Source organism: Panthera uncia, chromosome E3, assembly GCF_023721935.1.
Source record: "Panthera uncia isolate 11264 chromosome E3, Puncia_PCG_1.0, whole genome shotgun sequence".
Classification (NCBI taxonomy): Eukaryota; Metazoa; Chordata; class Mammalia; order Carnivora; family Felidae; genus Panthera; species Panthera uncia.
Genome location: NC_064815.1, coordinates 8,436,394 through 8,455,000, shown reverse-complemented (window position 1 = coordinate 8,455,000; position 18,607 = coordinate 8,436,394). Strand labels below are relative to the sequence as shown.

General features: G+C 47.5%; 1 protein-coding gene across 1 annotated transcript in view; it reads right to left on the bottom strand.

The window, feature by feature from the left end:
• XYLT1 (xylosyltransferase 1) overlaps positions 1 to 18,607 on the bottom strand; it is a 232,915-nt gene that overhangs the window by 211,358 nt on the left and 2,950 nt on the right. Inside the window, exon 2 of the mRNA XM_049639366.1 lies at positions 12,937 to 13,026. Coding sequence (XP_049495323.1) covers positions 12,937 to 13,026 — 90 coding nt within the window. The remainder of the gene's footprint in view (positions 1 to 12,936; positions 13,027 to 18,607) is intronic.

The following is an 18,607-nucleotide window of genomic DNA, read 5'->3' as shown; positions in this document are numbered from 1 at the left end:
ATAGGAAATCAGTTACATACACGAGAAAATAATTCATTCAACTTGTACTTACTGAACAGTTTCTACACATTAACGCCATGCTGAGTGCTGGATAGAGAGCTGGACAACACAGAAAACAGTTAAAAATTGTAAGGAAGAGCAGTGTGTGCAGATATGATAGCCAATGGGGGTAAGATACAAAGAAACCATGCGTGATTAGAAAATATGTTTCATTAGATTCCAGTTCAAGGAAACAAAATCCCTGCCTACGCACACATGCACACACTCACACACACCCCACACGTGTTAATATGCAAAGGAAGGTCTAGGAGAGGAAACGAGAAAAAGGTTAATGGTTGCTGCCTCTGAAGACTGGAGAAAAGGGTATGCGAGATTGACTTCTCACTGAATACTCTTTGTATTATTTGATTTGATTTTTTTTTTTTTTTTTTTTTTTTTTTTTGCTTTCTATCGTGTGCTTGTATTGCTTTACATCCTTCTAATCCACAATAAATTCCGTGGCTCTGCCCTCCCAAGTATCCAGAATGAAACCACTTTTCTGCGTCTCCACAGTTAGCACCCTGGTACAAACCACCACTACAATGCCCTGGCTATTTTGACAGCCTCTGCCCTTGCCCAACTCCCTATTCTTGCTCTTGAACAACAATAGTGCACTTTCAGTACAGCGGCCACCGAACCAAGTCAGGCCATGTCAGTCTTCTGCTCAAAATCATCCAAAGGCTTGCCTTTCTCAGTTGAACAAGATGCTAATGATCTGCCTGCACCTTCACCCCCTTTTCCCTTGCTCACTCCTGCTTCTAAGGTGCAATGACCGTTCCAAGTGCATGCCAACCCAGGGCCTTTGCACTGGCTGCTCTCTCCAGGGCTTGCCCACTCATACTCTTGAGGTCTCTGCCTGAATGTTGCCTGATCTCCAAGTTCTCCTTGGTTCCACCAAAGGTGAAGGGTAATCCCTCCCCTGCCTAGCTTTTCTCCTTAACACTTGTCAATATCTGATATAAACATATAAACACACATCTCTTATTTGTAATCTATCTAGAATGAGAGCTCATGAGGGCAGGGACTTCTATCTTGCTCACTGCTGTATCTCTGACTCCTAAAACACTATCTGGCACATAGAAGGCATTCAAAAAAGGTTCAATGAGTGAACTAAATCAATAACATGATAACGAAATAACACAAAGTACTATTGATAAACACTATGAAAAATAAACCCAAAGAAGACCTCAACCGCCTCCCAAATTTATTAATAAATAATAAAAATCAAAACCAAACACATTCCAGCCACAGCCGTCCTCGGAGAACAGGGTGGGGGAACACCCAAGGACAAACTAACAGGTAAACACCTAATAGCCAGCACAGCACACAGCAGCCTGGTTGTTTAAGGCTGGCGCTCGACACACAGGCCTCTTTCATGGAGTCGAGAGAGTAAAGACCAGCCTGTACGAATGCAGTACAATGACAGTCCAGTAAGTAGGAGTAAAGACCAGCCAGTTTGAACCCATCACAGTGTCAGCTCCAAAGCCACAGACTATTTCCGGGTGTCAGGCGAGCCCCCACCCTCCTCAGACAGCCACACCGTGGCAAATCTGCCAGCCCCATGCCTGTGTCTTCAAGGGGATGGGGTTCTAGGGCCAGGCCTGGGATTCAGCCTTCCCGCTGCCGTGATTCAAAGCTGCGGCTTGAGAGGTCATTCCCCAGGAGCACACCAAGGCCTCTCACCCTCCTGTGTTTCAGGGTTTGCTGGGTGTCAAACGAAAGAAGAAGGGTGCCTGGGCAGCTCAGGTCATCTGACAGTCCAGGGTCCCTCCTGTCATCACAGAGCTCACTTCGGATCCCCTGTCCTCCTCTCTGCCCTTCCCCCACTTGCACTCTGTTTCTCAAACATTAAAAATAAACATTAAAAAATTTTTTTAAAGGATCGAAGAAGAAACATTATAACTTTCCTCCATATCTCATCTCACCCACCCCCAGAGGCTTGGCAGGTGCTAATTTATTTATAACCCAGCCAACAGGAAGCCACTTGAGAGAAAAAAACCTTAAATTCCAGTGACATTTATATGGAGGTGTTCAGCCAGTGGACTTCACCTAACCCTCATGAGCAATCCTTTCAGACAGTCAACAGACTTTCACACAATCCCTACAAACTCTACTTAGGTCAGTGGTTCTCAGCTGGGGTGGATTGTGCCACCAGGAGACTGGTGACCACGTCTGGAGACATTTTTGGTTCTTACAACTGGGGTGGGGTAGCAGGCAGAGGCCAGGGGTGCTGCTAAATATCTTACAGTACCCAGGACAGCCCCCCACAATGAAAAATGATACAGTCCAAAATATCTGGGGTGTTTTGGCTGAACGACTCCGCACAAAGGAGGCTGCCCTGGGGAAAGGAGACCCTTCAAAGACATACTGGCTGGAGACACAAGAACAGGATTGAGAACACCTGGTCCACCCTCTACCTTCAGGCAGCTAAGATGGTTCTGGCAGCCAACTTTCTAAGAAAGCTGCTGGAAATTCTTAACCCTGGGCCCCTTCCTTACCACTAGCTGACTTCTAGAAGCCCCTTTACTTTCCAATTTCTCAGAACTCCTCCAACCCCCTTTCCCCCTGCTTAAAAAAAAGAAAGAAAAAATCCCAGAACAATGACAGGCCAGTGGGAGATACCCATCAGCAGGCTCGTATATCACTTTGGATCTTGGGCCACAGAATAAAAAGCCACCTCCCACTCCCCCATAACCAATGTCAGACTGTAATTGGGACAGCGAGGCCTCTCTTAACGGCTGGAGTTTCTTCCTGCATCGAGCTGGCTGGGGTTTTCCTTCTTGGGACAGTAAAACAGCACCACTGTCCTTGGCCCCACCCATCTGGCACCTGCACCAGAGCTAACTTCAGTTTTCCATCCTTCCTTTCCTCTCTTCCTTGCAGTGGAAAAACAGAGCTACAGTTCCCAGAAGAAAATTAGAAGGGCTTATCATTATTAATAAGATGTTCCTTTTCAGGAAGGCAATTGAACACAGCAGGAGGGCTGTGCTGAGCTGGAGCTGGGGCCAGCTAACCGCCTCATCCTGCTGGGAGAGGACTCACCAGCTCCCCAGACAGGACCAGTTGGGCTGGAGGAATGGCAACAGAAGGCTCAGGGAGGAGCAGGAGCAATTCTGAGAAAACAGATTCAAAGGCTAGAAAGGTGGTATTTCCTGGGAGTGACAGGAGGACAGTGAACAGGGAGAGTTTGCCAAGGCCGTGCTGGCTGGCAGAAACAATCTGTCTTCTGTCTGTCTGTCTGCTGTAGGCTACAGGGAGGAGCCAATGGCCTGCCCTCCCCACCCCCGCTGTGTTGTTACCGTCAACCTGAGTCCCTTCCCCAGGTGAGACAGCTCTTCCCGGCTTTGTAGTCACGACAGACAGAATGCGTATGAGTGACTGTTGAGACTCAGAGCATAGTGTCCCCTGCCTGGGACATCTCTTCTCACATACATGGGTCCCAGGATGATTTACTAGCACAGTGGTGTGTAGAATGTTCGTGTCTCTGTTTGGGGGGAGTTGTCACCAACAGAATGACAGCTACGATGCCCTGCCCAGAAAAACACTCACGCCATTGACAACTGGGCATTTAGTTTCAACAGCTTCCCCATTCCCTCGCAACCATTGTGAGGCCTTTCTTTGGCGTGAAGATAGACCTCCACGCCTACTTTACCAAAACATGGCATGAAATGACAGTCGCTCACTCCAGCAATGCTGTGTTAGCATAGGGCTGGGGGCAGGCTTCATGTCCAAGGCAGGGTTCCCAAAGGAAACATATACTACTCTCCTAGGGAATAAGCAAACAGTTGTTTCGTAGAGAGTGTGTGTACATGTGTGTACCAGTGAAAGAGAGGGGCAGACCAAAAGAGAATCTTAAGCAGACTACATGCTCAGCACGGAGCCCAACCCAGGGCTCTATCCCATGACCCTGGGCTCATGAACAGAGCCAAAATCAAGAGTTGGATGCTCAACCGACTGACCCACTCAGCTTCCCCCATAACAAAACCCTTTCTAAGGGAAACAAAGCAGGGCTGGCCACAATGGGGAGCTGGCACCACCCTGGAGAGTGGTGTTACCAGATCCTGAAGAATAAAGCTATCATAGCAGCTCTCTGGGAGCTGTGGCCCTCACAGAGAGACACATGGAAAATGACCCCCAACCCACTGTCATCCCACCTTCCCATCTCCTGCCAGTGCCTCCCCCTAGTGGAAGCAATGAGAAGTCACGCTGATGAAATCCATCAAGGTCAAGCCTCTGAGGGCCCAAAAACAGGAAAAGAAAGGTTGACAGTGGATCTGCTGGGGTGAGGGGAGAGGAGACACCCCCAACACACTTCATGTCAGTATGTCAGGAGCACGATGGTCTTGGACCAAGTATTTAACTTCTTGACACCTCTGGGTCTGCACCTGCTAAGGAGGGGGCCAAGAGTCCCCTCCCCAGGCATGGCTGTCAGGATGAGAGGAGATCACCTCAAAGAGGTACTTAAGCAAGTCCTACATGCAAATAATGTATAGCAAGGAACATCGGAGGCCCTCTTCTGTGATATTCTGCAAGTCTGGGCCCTGGACGTTGAGTTTTACGTGCCTCATACGCCTGGACTTCCATCAGGCTGCCGTTTCATGTGAAAAGCGATTTTCCTGACTGAGTTATCTTGATAACTAGAACCTCAAAACCCAGCCTGAACATTCCAGCACTGGACCCTGCTCTTTTGAAGCTCGCTGGTTTGCACAGCCCTGCCCAAAAACGCCCGTGGAGAAGACAGACTGAGCTTCAAACACGCTGGTACGTTTGATATTTCCACCAAACAGCAGCACTGCCTCCTCACCCAGGCTTTGGCTTGCAACTCCATGCAAATCTGGCGACACTGCCTTGTTGCTCAGCGGGCAGCACAGCAGGCTCCTGACTCTGTGCTTGAAGTGGGGGTGTGAGGAGTCTGAGTGTCCACTCCCCTGTGGGCCGCCACTTTGCTTCCCCTCTGCAGGGCGAAACTTCCCACAGCCTGGAGGTTTGGTTCCTCACCTGCATGCCACTCCGCACAGACAGGTGTTTCCAGACCCATCTGCCTGGGGTTGCCAAGTGAGCGTTCTCCATCACTCGTATGTGCTTCTACTGATAACTGCATCTCTAGCTGTAGCTACACCTGCATCTAAACTACCTTTACCTCTGTATCATACATTATAGTGTATACATGATACATGCATGCAGCATCATATGTATATACATTAGAAATGCTACAAATTGGAGATACATAGATTAGCTATATGGTTATATGTTGGTAATATATATTACATCTGATTTAGGATATACGCATTACCATGTGTGCATTGTACATGACATATATTGTATATAATTAAGTCACAGGTCTACAACCATGTTTGTATCTGCATACCTACCTCTTATCTCTACATCCAATCTGTACATTTCATGTGTCTCCTCAGCAACCAAGTAGTAAAAGAGATCATGTTTCTAATTCAGCCTCTACCACTTGCTAACCAAATTACCTTTAAAAGAACAATTGGGGGCAACTGGGTGGCTCAGGTGGTTGAGGGTCCAGCTCTTGATTTTGGCTCAGGTCATTATCCTACAGCTCGCAGGATGGAGCCCTATGCTGGGCTCTGTGCTGGCAACGTGAACCGTGTTTGGGAGCCTCTCTCTCTCTCTCACCCTGCCCAGCTCACATGTGCACACGCGCCCACTCTCTCAAAAATAAACATTTAAAAAATAATAAATAAAAGGAAACTTGGTCTCCATGGCCTTCCAGTCGGCTCATCTGGAAAATGGGCTAAGATTAGTACCTGTCTCATGGGGTTGTGGTACCTGACAAATGAAAGCTAGATGGCCAGTTTCAAATTATAGCTGCTCTTCCCATTAGCTCCTGGACAAGCACCTTAACCTCTCTGCGCCCGTTTGTCTGTCAAGTGGAGATGATGTTGATACACCTCCCATTGGGGATACTTGTGAAATCTGCATGAGTGAACCTATACCAAGAGGTTGCTCAGAAACATGCCCAGAACCCACTCGAAGTGCTTAATGAAGGTTAGCTAACAACGGTAAGTTTACATATCCATGTATGTTGCACACTTCACAGCTCATGATACCCTATATTCAACGGGCAACGGGCTGGGTCAGCTAGAAGAGCATGTAACTATCTCACGGTCACGAGTTCGAGCCCAACGTTGAGTATATGACTACTTAAAAAATCTTACAACATAGAAACATATTCAAGGTACGTTAGTCACTGTGGACAAGAGTCATGATTTTGAAGTGTTCTCAGTCAACAGCCAAACTCAAACCTTCAACATCTTGGGCAAAGTCAGCTCCCACCAAGAAGGGATGAATAGTGATCTCAACATGATCTATTTTTCACAACAGTACATGTGGCTGTGCTTTGGGGGAACTTGTCGGCTATTTGTGGAATGTTGCATCACATGGTTCGCCCTGAGTCACCCAGACCAGTAAGGCGCCCAGGACCAAGGACCGCAAACCCTCCCTGAGAATGTTTCCGTTCTCAGGAAATATGCTCCCTGCCTGTCTCTGCCCAAGCAGTGGTCCAGTTGGTCACCTCCCTGCTCCACTCCCCACCAGGGCTGATTAAAGACCCAGCAAACCAGAGCCAGGAGCAAAGATCATAGGAGAGGGACTCAGCCTGTCCCAAAACCAGCCTTGTCTGCTCCAGAGAGGTTCTGTTCCCCCAAGGAGGCTGGCGGGAGGAAAGCAGATGGGCTGAGAAGCAATTTGGTCTCGCTGTCCTCTCAACAGATGCTGGGCACCATAAGAATTAATGGGCTGGAGACTCAGGTAAGAGCCATTCAAAAGCTCCCTGATTGCTCCAAAAACCGCTCTCCACGGAGGAAAAGGTTAATCGAAGCCCAGAGCTGGAAGAGAGGCGAGGAGACAGCAATTGCTTTAATCCTGCAAGTCGGCAAAGAGCTTCCACAGAGAGAAGTTTGCACAGAGGAGACTGTGGTCTGCCTCAGAAAAAGGAACCAGGCCTCCAAATCGAGTTATTTGCAAAGCCTGCTCCATCAGGCCACAAGCCTTGGCCAGTCCCTCTCTGAACCCAAGCCAAGTAGCTCCATTTTCATTTTTTTTTTTTTTTTTTTAACACGCTGCACACTCCCTGCACTGTTGAGCCATAAATCTCTCAGGAAACCATCTCCAAAAGGTGTTTTCCCTTTTACCTACGCCATGCACATGCTCACACGCATGAGTCATTACTCAACAGTGACTATGCACACAAACACAGACCCAGAGACTCTGGGTGACAAGTATGTCATGGCTGGAGATCGGACAAGTCTGATATTAACCAGAGAGGGTGACGTTTGGACATAAACGAGGCAACACCTAGGAAGGAATGAATTACACTTTTCTACATGGTTATGATTCCATGGCCAGGGTCATCTTTGTCCACAGAGCAAAGAGGGGTGTGCCAAGGTATCTCACCCTTGGCACTGCTGATATTTGGGAGATCATTCTTCCTCAGGTGTCTGCAGGTTATTTAGCACCTCTGACCTCTACTCACTGGAGGCCAGTAGCACTGCCCCACCCCCCATGTCGTAATAAAAATGTCTCAAGACATTGTCAAATGTCCCCTAGGCGGGGTTGGGGGGGTAAATTCACAACCAGTTGTGAACCACTGGTTTTGTGGGAGGCTTTAGTTCAGCAGAACTTAAGCCAGCGAATTAGCTAATGCTAAGTATAAGCCAGATTTCTTACCTAAGTCCCCAGTATCTGCACAGTACTGTAGGAGCTATTAACTTCCTTTGACCCTGGCAAGATGCACTGGACATCAGTTTGACAGGCTGGTTCCAAATGTGACCACCTTTTCTCCCCCCACCTCCCTTACCAGTCCTTTCCCTTCACCCTTGCCTGATAAGGTAATTCCTTATTCATCTTGACGTTCTAGTGACACAAAGGCATTGAAGGAGCTCGAAGGAGCTAACACTTTAATTGATTCTAAGGAAAAGTGGCATTATTTTTATAGGAATCCAGATATAATATGCAAAATGTTCAGAATGCTCTCACTGTGGTCTCTTTGCCTGTAACTCTTTCTCCACTGTAAGCTCTCAGCTCAAACCTCCATTCCTGAGCTTGCAACTCGAGTCCAAAGAGAACACTCCCTGGACAAGCTTCTCTACAGCGCCCAGCCACTCCTGCTTACAGACCTGCCTGTATTTCTGTTCACTTATTACTACCCGAAATTATGGGCACATTTTTTTTAATTCAGAAATTCACTGGTTGACTCCCCCAAGCAGAGCAGGTGCTCTATGGGCAGGGAGCTTTCTGTCTTGTTCACAGCTGTATCTTTAGCATCTAGCACAAGGCCTGGCCTCTTCCTGGCCCCAGAACTATGTAAGTAAGCAAATGGATGAACGAATTTGCATAGCTGTAGCTTTGGAGTATTAATTTCTTTTTATTTTTATTTTTTTTTTTTTTCAACGTTTTTAATTTATTTTTGGGACAGAGAGAGACAGAGCATGAACGGGGGAGGGGCAGAGAGAGAGGGAGACACAGAATCGGAAACAGGCTCCAGGCTCCGAGCCATCAGCCCAGAGCCTGACGCGGGGCTCGAACTCACAGACCGCGAGATCGTGACCTGGCTGAAGTCGGACGCTTAACCGACTGCGCCACCCAGGCGCCCCTGGAGTATTTTCTTACCACCCACTTCTCTGTCTGCCTGAGCTCTGTTCACAATCCTCATGGCCCCAGCATCATCTTTTAATTCAGTGAATGTAGTTAACTCAGTCCTCTTATGCTCCCAGTTACTGAGCAGATCAAAGACATTCAAGTACCTGGTTGGTTGATGAACACTGAGCAATCAGGAGTTTTTCCTCCTAATGCCCTTGATATTCAGGTCCTGCGAGAATTCTCAATGCAAACGAAGGTTTGTTTCCCTTCTAAGTACAGCCAACTTCACAAATACCCAGATTGACAAATCTTTGTTCTAACTAAGAGTTCTTTTATTACAACTCCCAGGGTATTTCAGGATTTGAGTAGAGGACATTAACTAATTGACAGTGAAGCCGTTTGTGGGGGCAGGAGGTGGGGGGGTAGAGAGGATAAGGCAGGCAGAGAAGCTAAAATTAAATGACAAGAGCCTTGCCAAATTGGAGAGGGTTCAGAAATAAGCCATCTTGGGGATCAATGAGAAAGAATCAAATAATGAGCATTTAAACTGGTCAAAAACACTACTGATGTACAGGGAGAGATTTCATTTTTGTTTTAAAATAAATTTTCTATTGGCTCCATTGCTCAAACCATTTTATCCACAAGCCTTGTGGCAATCTATCTGTCAAAGAATTACTCACTGTGCAAAGCATTATATCTATTTATCTACATACCTACTCACCTGTCATCCATCTATCTCTCTTCCTATTTATCTAAGTACATTGGGGATACTTTTGCAAAGCGTTCCCTTTATCTAGACCTTGGGTTGTATACATCAAGCCCATCCCTCCAGTTCTGCCTGAGCCATTTCACATCTACCAGTCAAGGCAACTTGTTTTTCTGGAACAATAAGATACAAGTTGAGAAGATAGATTGTGCTATCCTGTGGCCCCCAGTTTGACACTCACCGATGCTATGTGCTCCCAGCATCATCTTGAGCACGTTCGTTCACCTCTCTGACCCTTAAGTTTCTCATCTGGAAAATGGGTATCATGAGAACACCTACATAATGAGGTGAAGATATAATGGGAGAAGCCAGTTCTCGGCAAATGGTCAATGTCAGTGTGAGCAGAGGTCGTGGTAATGCCACTAACCAAATTCACACGGCTTTCACACTGGCTTTCTCTGGTTCCTGGGTAACCACCATCTGGAGACTAGGGAAGCATCCACCATGGCAAGTCAGGGCTTCCTTGGTGCACCCCAGGAGCAGCCTGCTGAGGGAAAGCTGACAACAGGGATTTCAACCTCACTAGGCTCCCTCATTCTATTAACGTGGCCATCAGGCAGAGTGAGGCATGCTGATGGCAGCAGATGCAGAGCTCGGTGCTGCCACAGGCTAAGCGCATTGCAGGGGCTCCAGAAGCCCATTTGTCTATGGTCCCCAACTCAGACCAGGGGCTTGAGGGTGGATTCACCAAGTTCTGGGGGAGGACCCAACGAACACCCTGGGTGGCCCAATGTTCCTACACAGGCCGAGCACTAAGTAAGCTGAGCCACAGGTATGTCATGTACAAACACAGCTCACAATGAATCTGAAAGGCAAGCCCTACCTGTGACACCTGTGCTCCAGGCTGGACCAGGTAACGCCTGTCTGAGGAGCAAAGGGAGCTGAGGCAAAGAAGCAGGAACTGAGCCAGACTTCCTACACCTGTCCCTTGCCACTGCATGGTTGGTTTTCCAAGCTCAGCCTCATCTGCTGTCTCGCTGCTGCCATATGGGTAGTATTTGGGACACCACTTTCTGCCAGAAAACCCATCCATGTCCCTCTTGTCTAACCTGCCTGCAGGCAGCTGAACAGGATCCCATCATGAGTCCCAGGATGGACTGGGGCCCAGCACAGCATAAGATCTGGCCACGGACTTGTGCCAACAGTTACAGAAAAACATTAGTACTTTGGTTGGGTTCCAGAGTCTCTTTAACATAGAAACTTAGAACATCCTATGGCTCCCCAAGAGCCGGCTGGGGCTGACAGAGTGGTACTGGAGCCCAGGTGAGTCATCTCCCTGATAGCGTGGCATCAACGTAGAAAGCCTGTCTTGTGCTGTGGCTGGCTTGGCATCAGGTTCGGGTCTAGGAGAGGTCACTGTGTAGGGGTGAGCTGTCACTCTCACCACAGCTATCAGCCATCAGCAAGTGACTGTTCTTTCCCATGGAGGTTCTTAATTGCTGACTGGATGGTTTCTACAGTAAAGGACACAAGACAGCCAAGGACAGAACTACCTGGGGCACATCTACTCCTCCCTGGGAGATAAGATTTGGCTCCTAGAATTCGGGACACAGACCATCTGCCCAGGGGCAGAGTCAAGTTTTCTTCTGGGGAAGGACTGATCAAGGGAAGGGCCATCATTTAAACACACCCTGGGATGCCTGGGTGGCTCAGTCAGTTAAGCATCCAACTTTGGCTCAGGTCATGATCTCCTGGTTTGTGGGTTTGAGCCCCACATCAGGCTCTGTGCTGACAGGGCGGAGCCTGGAGCCTGATTCGGATTCTGTGTCTACCTCTCTCTCTCTCTGTCCCTCTCCCACTTGTGCTCTGTCTCTCACAAATAAACATTAAAAAAATCATTAAAAAGTAACGAAAAATAAAAACATACTGTGGAAGTTCTCTGGTAATCCACTCAGTAGACTGGGGAGAGCCTTGTTTTCCAAAACACAGCATACAAACAAATGCTCTGAGAGTATACGTAGATGACTTTGGAGGGAACTCAAAAGGAACCTTTAAATTGTATTTTAGTATTTTAAGTTTTATGTTTTTAATTTTATATTTATATTTAATAGTTCAATATTTAACTAATCATATTTAACTAATAGCTTAACATTTTAATATAGTTTAATAGTTTAATATTTAAAATTTATATATTTTTATTTATTTTTATTTAATCGTTTAATATTTAATCATTTAACTATTGAATAATAGTTTAATTCTTAATGTTTTGCGGAAAAAAAAAATCTAACCAGCATGTGATTCCTTGCTTGTGATTTCACCAATATTATCCCACGGGATAGCGTTTCTCATCGTTGTTATTACTGACCTTTTATACCAGCTCGTTCTCTGTGTGGGGGGCTGGCCCCAGTGCTGCCCAAAGTTTAGCAGCATCCCTGGAGTCTACCTCCTCACCTGCTACCCTGGTGTAGTCACCTCCCCACCCCAAGGTGAGAAAATAAAAAATTGTCTTCAGACATTGTCGTACATCCTCTGGAGGTCAAAGATCTCCTTGACTGAGCACGATTAGCTTAGAGTAAATCCACTTCTGAAAGTACATTAGGTTGATTTAAGGCCAATGTACTTCTAGGGGACTTGGAACAGGTGTGATTCACATGGGGCAAACACGGCTAAGGTGACAGGTCACTGGCAGAAGTTTCAGAGGAACCAGAACAGAGGATGGCCCACAAGGGCCAGAGAACGGGGTCCTTATCCCCCAAGTCACATGCTCTTTCCCGCCTGCTCTGTTGTTGTGTCATTCCTGAAGTCGACAGAACTCAACATACATGTAGGAAAGAGAAGGCAGAGGACTCCACTTTGCCCATTGTGTCTGGCCCTCCTGATCAGGTAAGGAGAAGCTGGGCAGGGGAGTGGGGGGGTGGGGGAGGGCCTTCATTCCCCTAGGGGAGACTGAGGCAGAGACATCGGTGAGAACAGGGACCCATGGAGGAGGCTGGAGAGGGAGACAGGCAGGTGGGTCTTGCCAGACAACTCCAGAAACAGCCACAGCGCTGCTCCACAGCCTTGCAATGTTCCAGCAGGCTTGCCTGTCTTGGGCAGACAGGGCTCTGGATGCAGTCCATCTGGTCTCCTCTCCGTGTGACCAACCCTCAGAGCCCAGGAAACGATCAATCCAAAGATAGCTCCCCTTAAAGCCCAGCCGGAAAGGCAACAGTCTATTGGTTTCAAAAGCTACCTCACCAGTACTTAATACATACTGACAACTTCATGGACACCATTTTCTGCTGTGCTCACAACGCCGCAAGGTAGGCACTACCACCATGGGAATGTTCCAGATGGCAGGAGGGAGACTGACAGGCGACGTCACTTTTCAGGCCCTGAAGATGAGTACGCGGATACGAGGGTACACACGTGCATGCACACACAATCGGCTGGCACGTGTCCCCACCTGTGCGTGCTTGCACACATCCCAATAGGCAAGAGGACGGTCTGATGTGCCTGCCCAGCTTTCCTGAGCCTAGAGGGTGCACCAAGCCCCCTGAAGAGCTGAAACAGGTAAGTGAGAAAAATCAGGGGAAGGTACTGACCTGTGTCTCCAGGGTGATCGGTGGACTTGGATGAGGGTCCTGCAGGGAGAGAGGAGAAAACACAGGTAAGTGATGGGGGGGAAACTGAGCCTACTAACCCAGTTCACATTTTCCAACAAAGCTACATCTCTTCAGTGCCTAACAAGCCCACAGGGAGGGCTACCCAAATGTCTTCCCCATTCCACAACTCATGAGAAGAGCTTGACCCAATCCCCAATCTCCCCCTAACTTCTTCCCACACCCAGATGACTAAGGAGGTTCAAGTTTCTCACTGACAGGTTAAGGGGACACCTGCCACGGAGATCATGCGAATGTGCAAGTGTAAGGAAATAGGAAAGAAAGCACTCTTGCTGCTTCTCTCAAAGTGTGTTCAAATCCTCTACATGGAGAGAATGGACCTCTGAGAAGATTAGAAACACACCTCAAGGAACACAGAGTCCAGATGAGGGGGCAAGGCCTGGTCTTACAAAAAAATGAGGGAAGGAACAGACAGAAAAAGAAGAGCTTAATTCCTCGTTTTCGCAGCACATTCCAATGGGCTGGGGAAGAGCCTTTTCAGGATAGCAAAGGCCAGAGAAAAGTCCTATTCATTCACTCTCTACAAAAGCCAATTGACTGGAAAGGCTTGGTGGTCATGTCGCGGGTCATTAAACATGAACTCTTTAGGTGGGGGGCAGGGTGGGTCGAGAGGCGGGAGGGATGGGTGAGGAGGAGGCAGGGTTTTTCAGCAAGTGGTTTCCAAGGAAAACAGGAAACCCAGCACATAAAGACTATTTTTGTCTGCACTGTGTCGGCTCTGAACTTAACCACCCTGGATTCAGGATTCTGGTAAAACAACCTCAAGCTGCCTCTTACAGAGAATGGGCTTGATTTTAGGGCCCCGAGGGACAAACTCAGTTTGGAAGCGTTGCTTTAGGCAAGAGATTTTCCAGCACTGGCTTCTAGGAAGCCATGCAATTGAGCACCCCCTGGCCTAGTCGGTGAATAAGAAACAAGTATAGGGATTATGCTGTATTTGTCCTTCTGTGGTCTGACTTGGCTCACTCTACGTAACATCCTTAAGGTTCATCCTTGTTGTCACATAAGGCTGAGTAACAGTGCACTATACGCATTCACCACATCTTGATCCATTCATCCACAACAGATGTTTACCCTTTTTCCCTATCTTGGCTGTTGTATGGCTTCAACGAGCATGGGCACCCAAGTGTCATGATTCCACTCCCATGAGGCATCTCCAATAGTCAAATTCACAGAAACAGACAGTGGAAGGGTGGGTGTCAGGTGGGCTGGGGGCAAGGAATGGGAAGTTGCTATTCAACAGGTGTCAAGTTTCATTCATGCAAGATGTAGAAACCCTGGCATTCAGCTGTGTGACATTGTGGTTATAGTGAACAAAATTTTAGGTGTATACTGCAGTGTTCACAGAGTACAACTCCTGTTGTGTTCTTACCACAATTAGAAAAGAAAAAACTGTGGCAAAATTTTCAACCCCTACCCTAGGGGAATGGTCACTTGCTTTCTTAATGATTCCGCTGTGGTATCTTTATAACGATGCCAAAGTAACCCTGAGCTCTGATCTGTTCTGAGTTTTCTTTCAAGATGAAGGGTTCCTTTCCCCACCCACCCCACCCCCACCCCAGATCCTAGCTCTGAATCCAGTCCCCAGCATTTCTCCAAGGCTACGGCTCCAAGCTGACCACCAGGCAAACAGCTCACTCCAATTTCCACATTCTACCCAGGCACAGAATATTCCTCAGACCCAGGAAGATACTGAGGGGAATACTCCTCCCCCTCTCTGGACACTGCAGCCTTGTCCTTCAAGCCTTGAAAGTATTTTAGAGGCTCTCTCTTTAAACCCTTACCTAGCTCCCTCCCAAGGGTGAGGAGGGGCCGTTATATGGGTGAGAACCTTGGCTGAGGCATTTTCGAGTGAGCAGCCTCTGTGTTTTAGCCATTCCTCACGGGGCTCCCCCTGACCAGCCTCTTCATCCTCACACACAGGGAGTGGCAACCCTGTTCTTCCATTTTCCCTGTGTCAGGCACACTAGACAGGACCCACTTTTGTCTTTGGGAGACAAGGCTCTCCTCCTGGTCTATGACAGGGTGGGACTCCGGCCTCCGGCATGCTGCTTTGTGGGTGAGGGCATGCCACATTACTCTTCAACTCTGAGTCAGCCTGTGTGTCTCTCCCAAAGTTCAGTTTCTGCCATCTCGATTTGGCCAGAAGATAAGAAGCTGCCTCTCAGATTCCAACATGAGCCTCATTCTCAAAGCCAGGTCACAGTGAAGAACCACACTGGGATGTTGGGTGTGCGCCCAGATTAATTAAGTTGTACTTCTCAGCCCATTTGGCTATTGTTTGGGGCTTATGCTTCACTGCTCAGAATCCTGAAGGGGTGGAGAGGGGAGAATGCCATCCTGAACCCCTAAGAACAACTTCCCTGAAAACGATCGTCCTTAGCAAACCAAAGAAAACTCTGTCAACTTGTCAACTGTACTGACAAAACCCAAAGCTGATACTTAGATTCTGGTAGAGCACCGGCTCTTTACTTGGAATTCCAAGATCAGAAACCCTCCCAGCACATGGTCAGGGGTCCAGTATTATCTACTCAGCATGTTAATGACCTAGCCAGGAAGCAGACAGAGTACTCCCAAGCAGCCATGTCATTAACACTTAGGATTCACTTGCCAACAAAAATTCAATCTCCTCCCTCTGTGCACACTCAAAACCTAAGCTTCTCCCTACAGAAGCTCCATCCAGAAGATTCCAGGTATGGCAATATATCTGTGAGGTCTCCCTTTCAGCAACATCCTCCTTAATTGGAAAGGCTAACGAAGTGGAACCGGGTCAATGATGCTGTCTGCCTAATCCATCGTGTCTGTCTAAACTGGGACTCTTTGGTTTACAGTAGAGTAAATTCCTGTCTGTCAGGGGAAAGGCTCCTGGAGACCAAAGGGGAATTTGCAACATGCTCGGATGCTACAGTGGAGTGCTTTTAGAATCTTAATGTGGATACTGGGGCTACGGAACTGCCTGAAGCAAGGGAAGCCCTTTCATATCATCTATTGCAATGACTAAATTGGGGAAGTCAAATAGGGAACCAGGCAGACAGATTTAGTGGCCTGCATTCTTCACCACTCCCTGTATCCACGCCCTCTAGTCACATGACTTTCCATTTCTTTGCTGAGTGTTCTGCCCCATCCCTTGACCTTGGGCTTGCCATTTTGATGTGTTTCATCCAAGGGGAGATTAACAGGACCTAAGCAGAAGCTTGAAATATGCTTGTGTGATTGAACATGATCTCCTGTGCTTTTGCTACCCCCACAAGAACATGCCCCAGGTAACCTGCTGGTGCACGGAGGAGGACACACACAGGGAACAAACCTATATGCAACCCGCAGCTTGAAGCCCACCCCAGCCTTGAACAACCAACCTTCAGACACATACATAATACATGCTTGTTGTTGCAAGCCACACAGTTCAGGGTGCTTTGTTATACAGCCATCATTGTGGTAGTAACTAACTGATACACTTTCTGAAGAATTGATCTTAATAGAACAAAAACATAACGGACAATCCAGCCTTGGAAACAAAATGCTATCTACTCTCCCCAAGTATTCAAACAAACCTCAGGAACCTGAACTAACTACCATTTATAGCTATGATTTAGGACCTACTATGTGCCACACTCCACATGAGCTGTAGATTATACCAAGCAAAGGACATTCTCAACCACCAAGACCTCATACTATATAGGAGGTCACTTTCATCTCTTTGCCAAATGGACCAGTCCCTCTGAATTTACTCCAATGCCATGACAAACAATGGTCACAGGATTTCTCAGAATCCTCTTGCCCTGAGATAATTACCATTTTCATTTCTCCAGCTTATTTTAAACTTTAACCCATGGGCCTATTAGTTGACCAACGTTTCCAACAATCATCAATACCAGTAAGAACTAGTAAGTGATAACTAATACCTGGAGTTCTTACCACGTTTCAGACACTGGCTTACCTTCTAAACATGTATCATTCCACTGACCCCTTGTAACAAACCTAGGAGATAGAGACCTCCATGATGCTCATTACCAAAATGAGCCAACTGATGACCAGAGAAATTGAGTGACGTGCCCAAGGTTACACAGACAGTACTGAAGCCTGGACTGGACACCAGGGCCCTGTACTTGAGAAACCTGTGCTCCGTTATTTTATACTAGCTGCACTGGAGAACACAATCCCCCATCAGAAAAAATCATTTTGCAACCTGGATGAGGTCTACTAAAAGAAAGAACATGCACAGCAAATCAACAGTAGCACTTTAACCACTATTAGCATCCTTTTTTTAAAAAAAGGTAGTGGACACGGTTGATGGAAATTAGCACACGTGTCATGACTAAAAATAAAACACAGCCACTTTGCCACAGCGGGGCACCAAATCCATCCACACATATTTACCGAGTCCCGACTCAGTAGCTAGCACCATGTCTGGTGGGCACCAGGAGGGAGATAGAAAGGAGTTTAAAGGGACTCTGTGTACACTTCTATTCCCAAAGCTAACAGTTTAAATAATAGGCAGAAGTCTGATTACAGATCCTGGAGAAATGAAACTCGGTCTCACTTCAAGACCAGGAAGCCAGGCTCAGAAACTTGGGAGCTCAGCAAGCCCAAAAGCCTAATTTTAACAAGCAATTAGACTTTCATGAAGAAAATAGGAGGAGACATTTCATGATCATTCCATACGTGCCTCAAACGTTTTGGGCTCCCCTGGCCGGCGGTGAGCCTCGAGCTTAGCCTCAGCCATTGGAAAGTGTGTTCCCTTCCTGTGCTTTGAGTATCTCCTAAGATAGTGTTTGCTCTTGGGTACTAAGCAATGGCTTTGGTGTGCAGGCAACAATACTGTGACTCAAGTCTTCAGAGCCAGATTTCCCCATCGGGGCCATCAAGTCAGCAGAGCTATAGGCACCAGGCCCTGCAGTACAATCTCTGCACGGACACACCCAGGAGAACACTTCAGAAGGCTGGTGTGGCAGTGTCTTCCCGAGAGCCCTCTGGGGGACAGAAATAGAAGCCTCCCCCATTAGGAGTTTGTGCTTTACCAAACACCAGGTACCTCAGAAAATGCAGGGAGCTGTTTATAGGATCAGAGATTAAAACACACAAAATCTCACCAACAGCGTTCCTGCCTGCTGGAGACCACCAAGCAAGACCATCAAGTGCAAGGGGAATTCGGATGCCAAGCCAAGGACCCAAAAGGATGCTGTCACTTGCAACAAGGGACTGTATGGGGCAAAGAAGGAAAACGCAGTGGAAGAGTGCAGGTTCGGGGTCAGACCGTCAGCTGAAATCACACGTCACCACTGATTAGTCTGCTTGGCCCATGTGCCAGACATGTTTATTTTTACAGTTCTGGAGGCTGGAAATCCAAGATCCAGGAGCCAAGAGAGTTGCTCTCTGCTGAGGCCTTTCTCCTCAACTCACCAACACCCATCTTTTCACTGTGTCTTCACATGTTCTACCCTCCATGCCTGAGCCTCTCTGGTGTCTCCTTGTGCATCGAAAATTTCCTCCTCTTATAACGACACCAGTCAGAATGATTAGAGCCCAGCCTTCAGGCCTGATATTAACTTCATTACCTCTGTCAAGGCCCGGTCTCCAAACCTTCACATTCTGA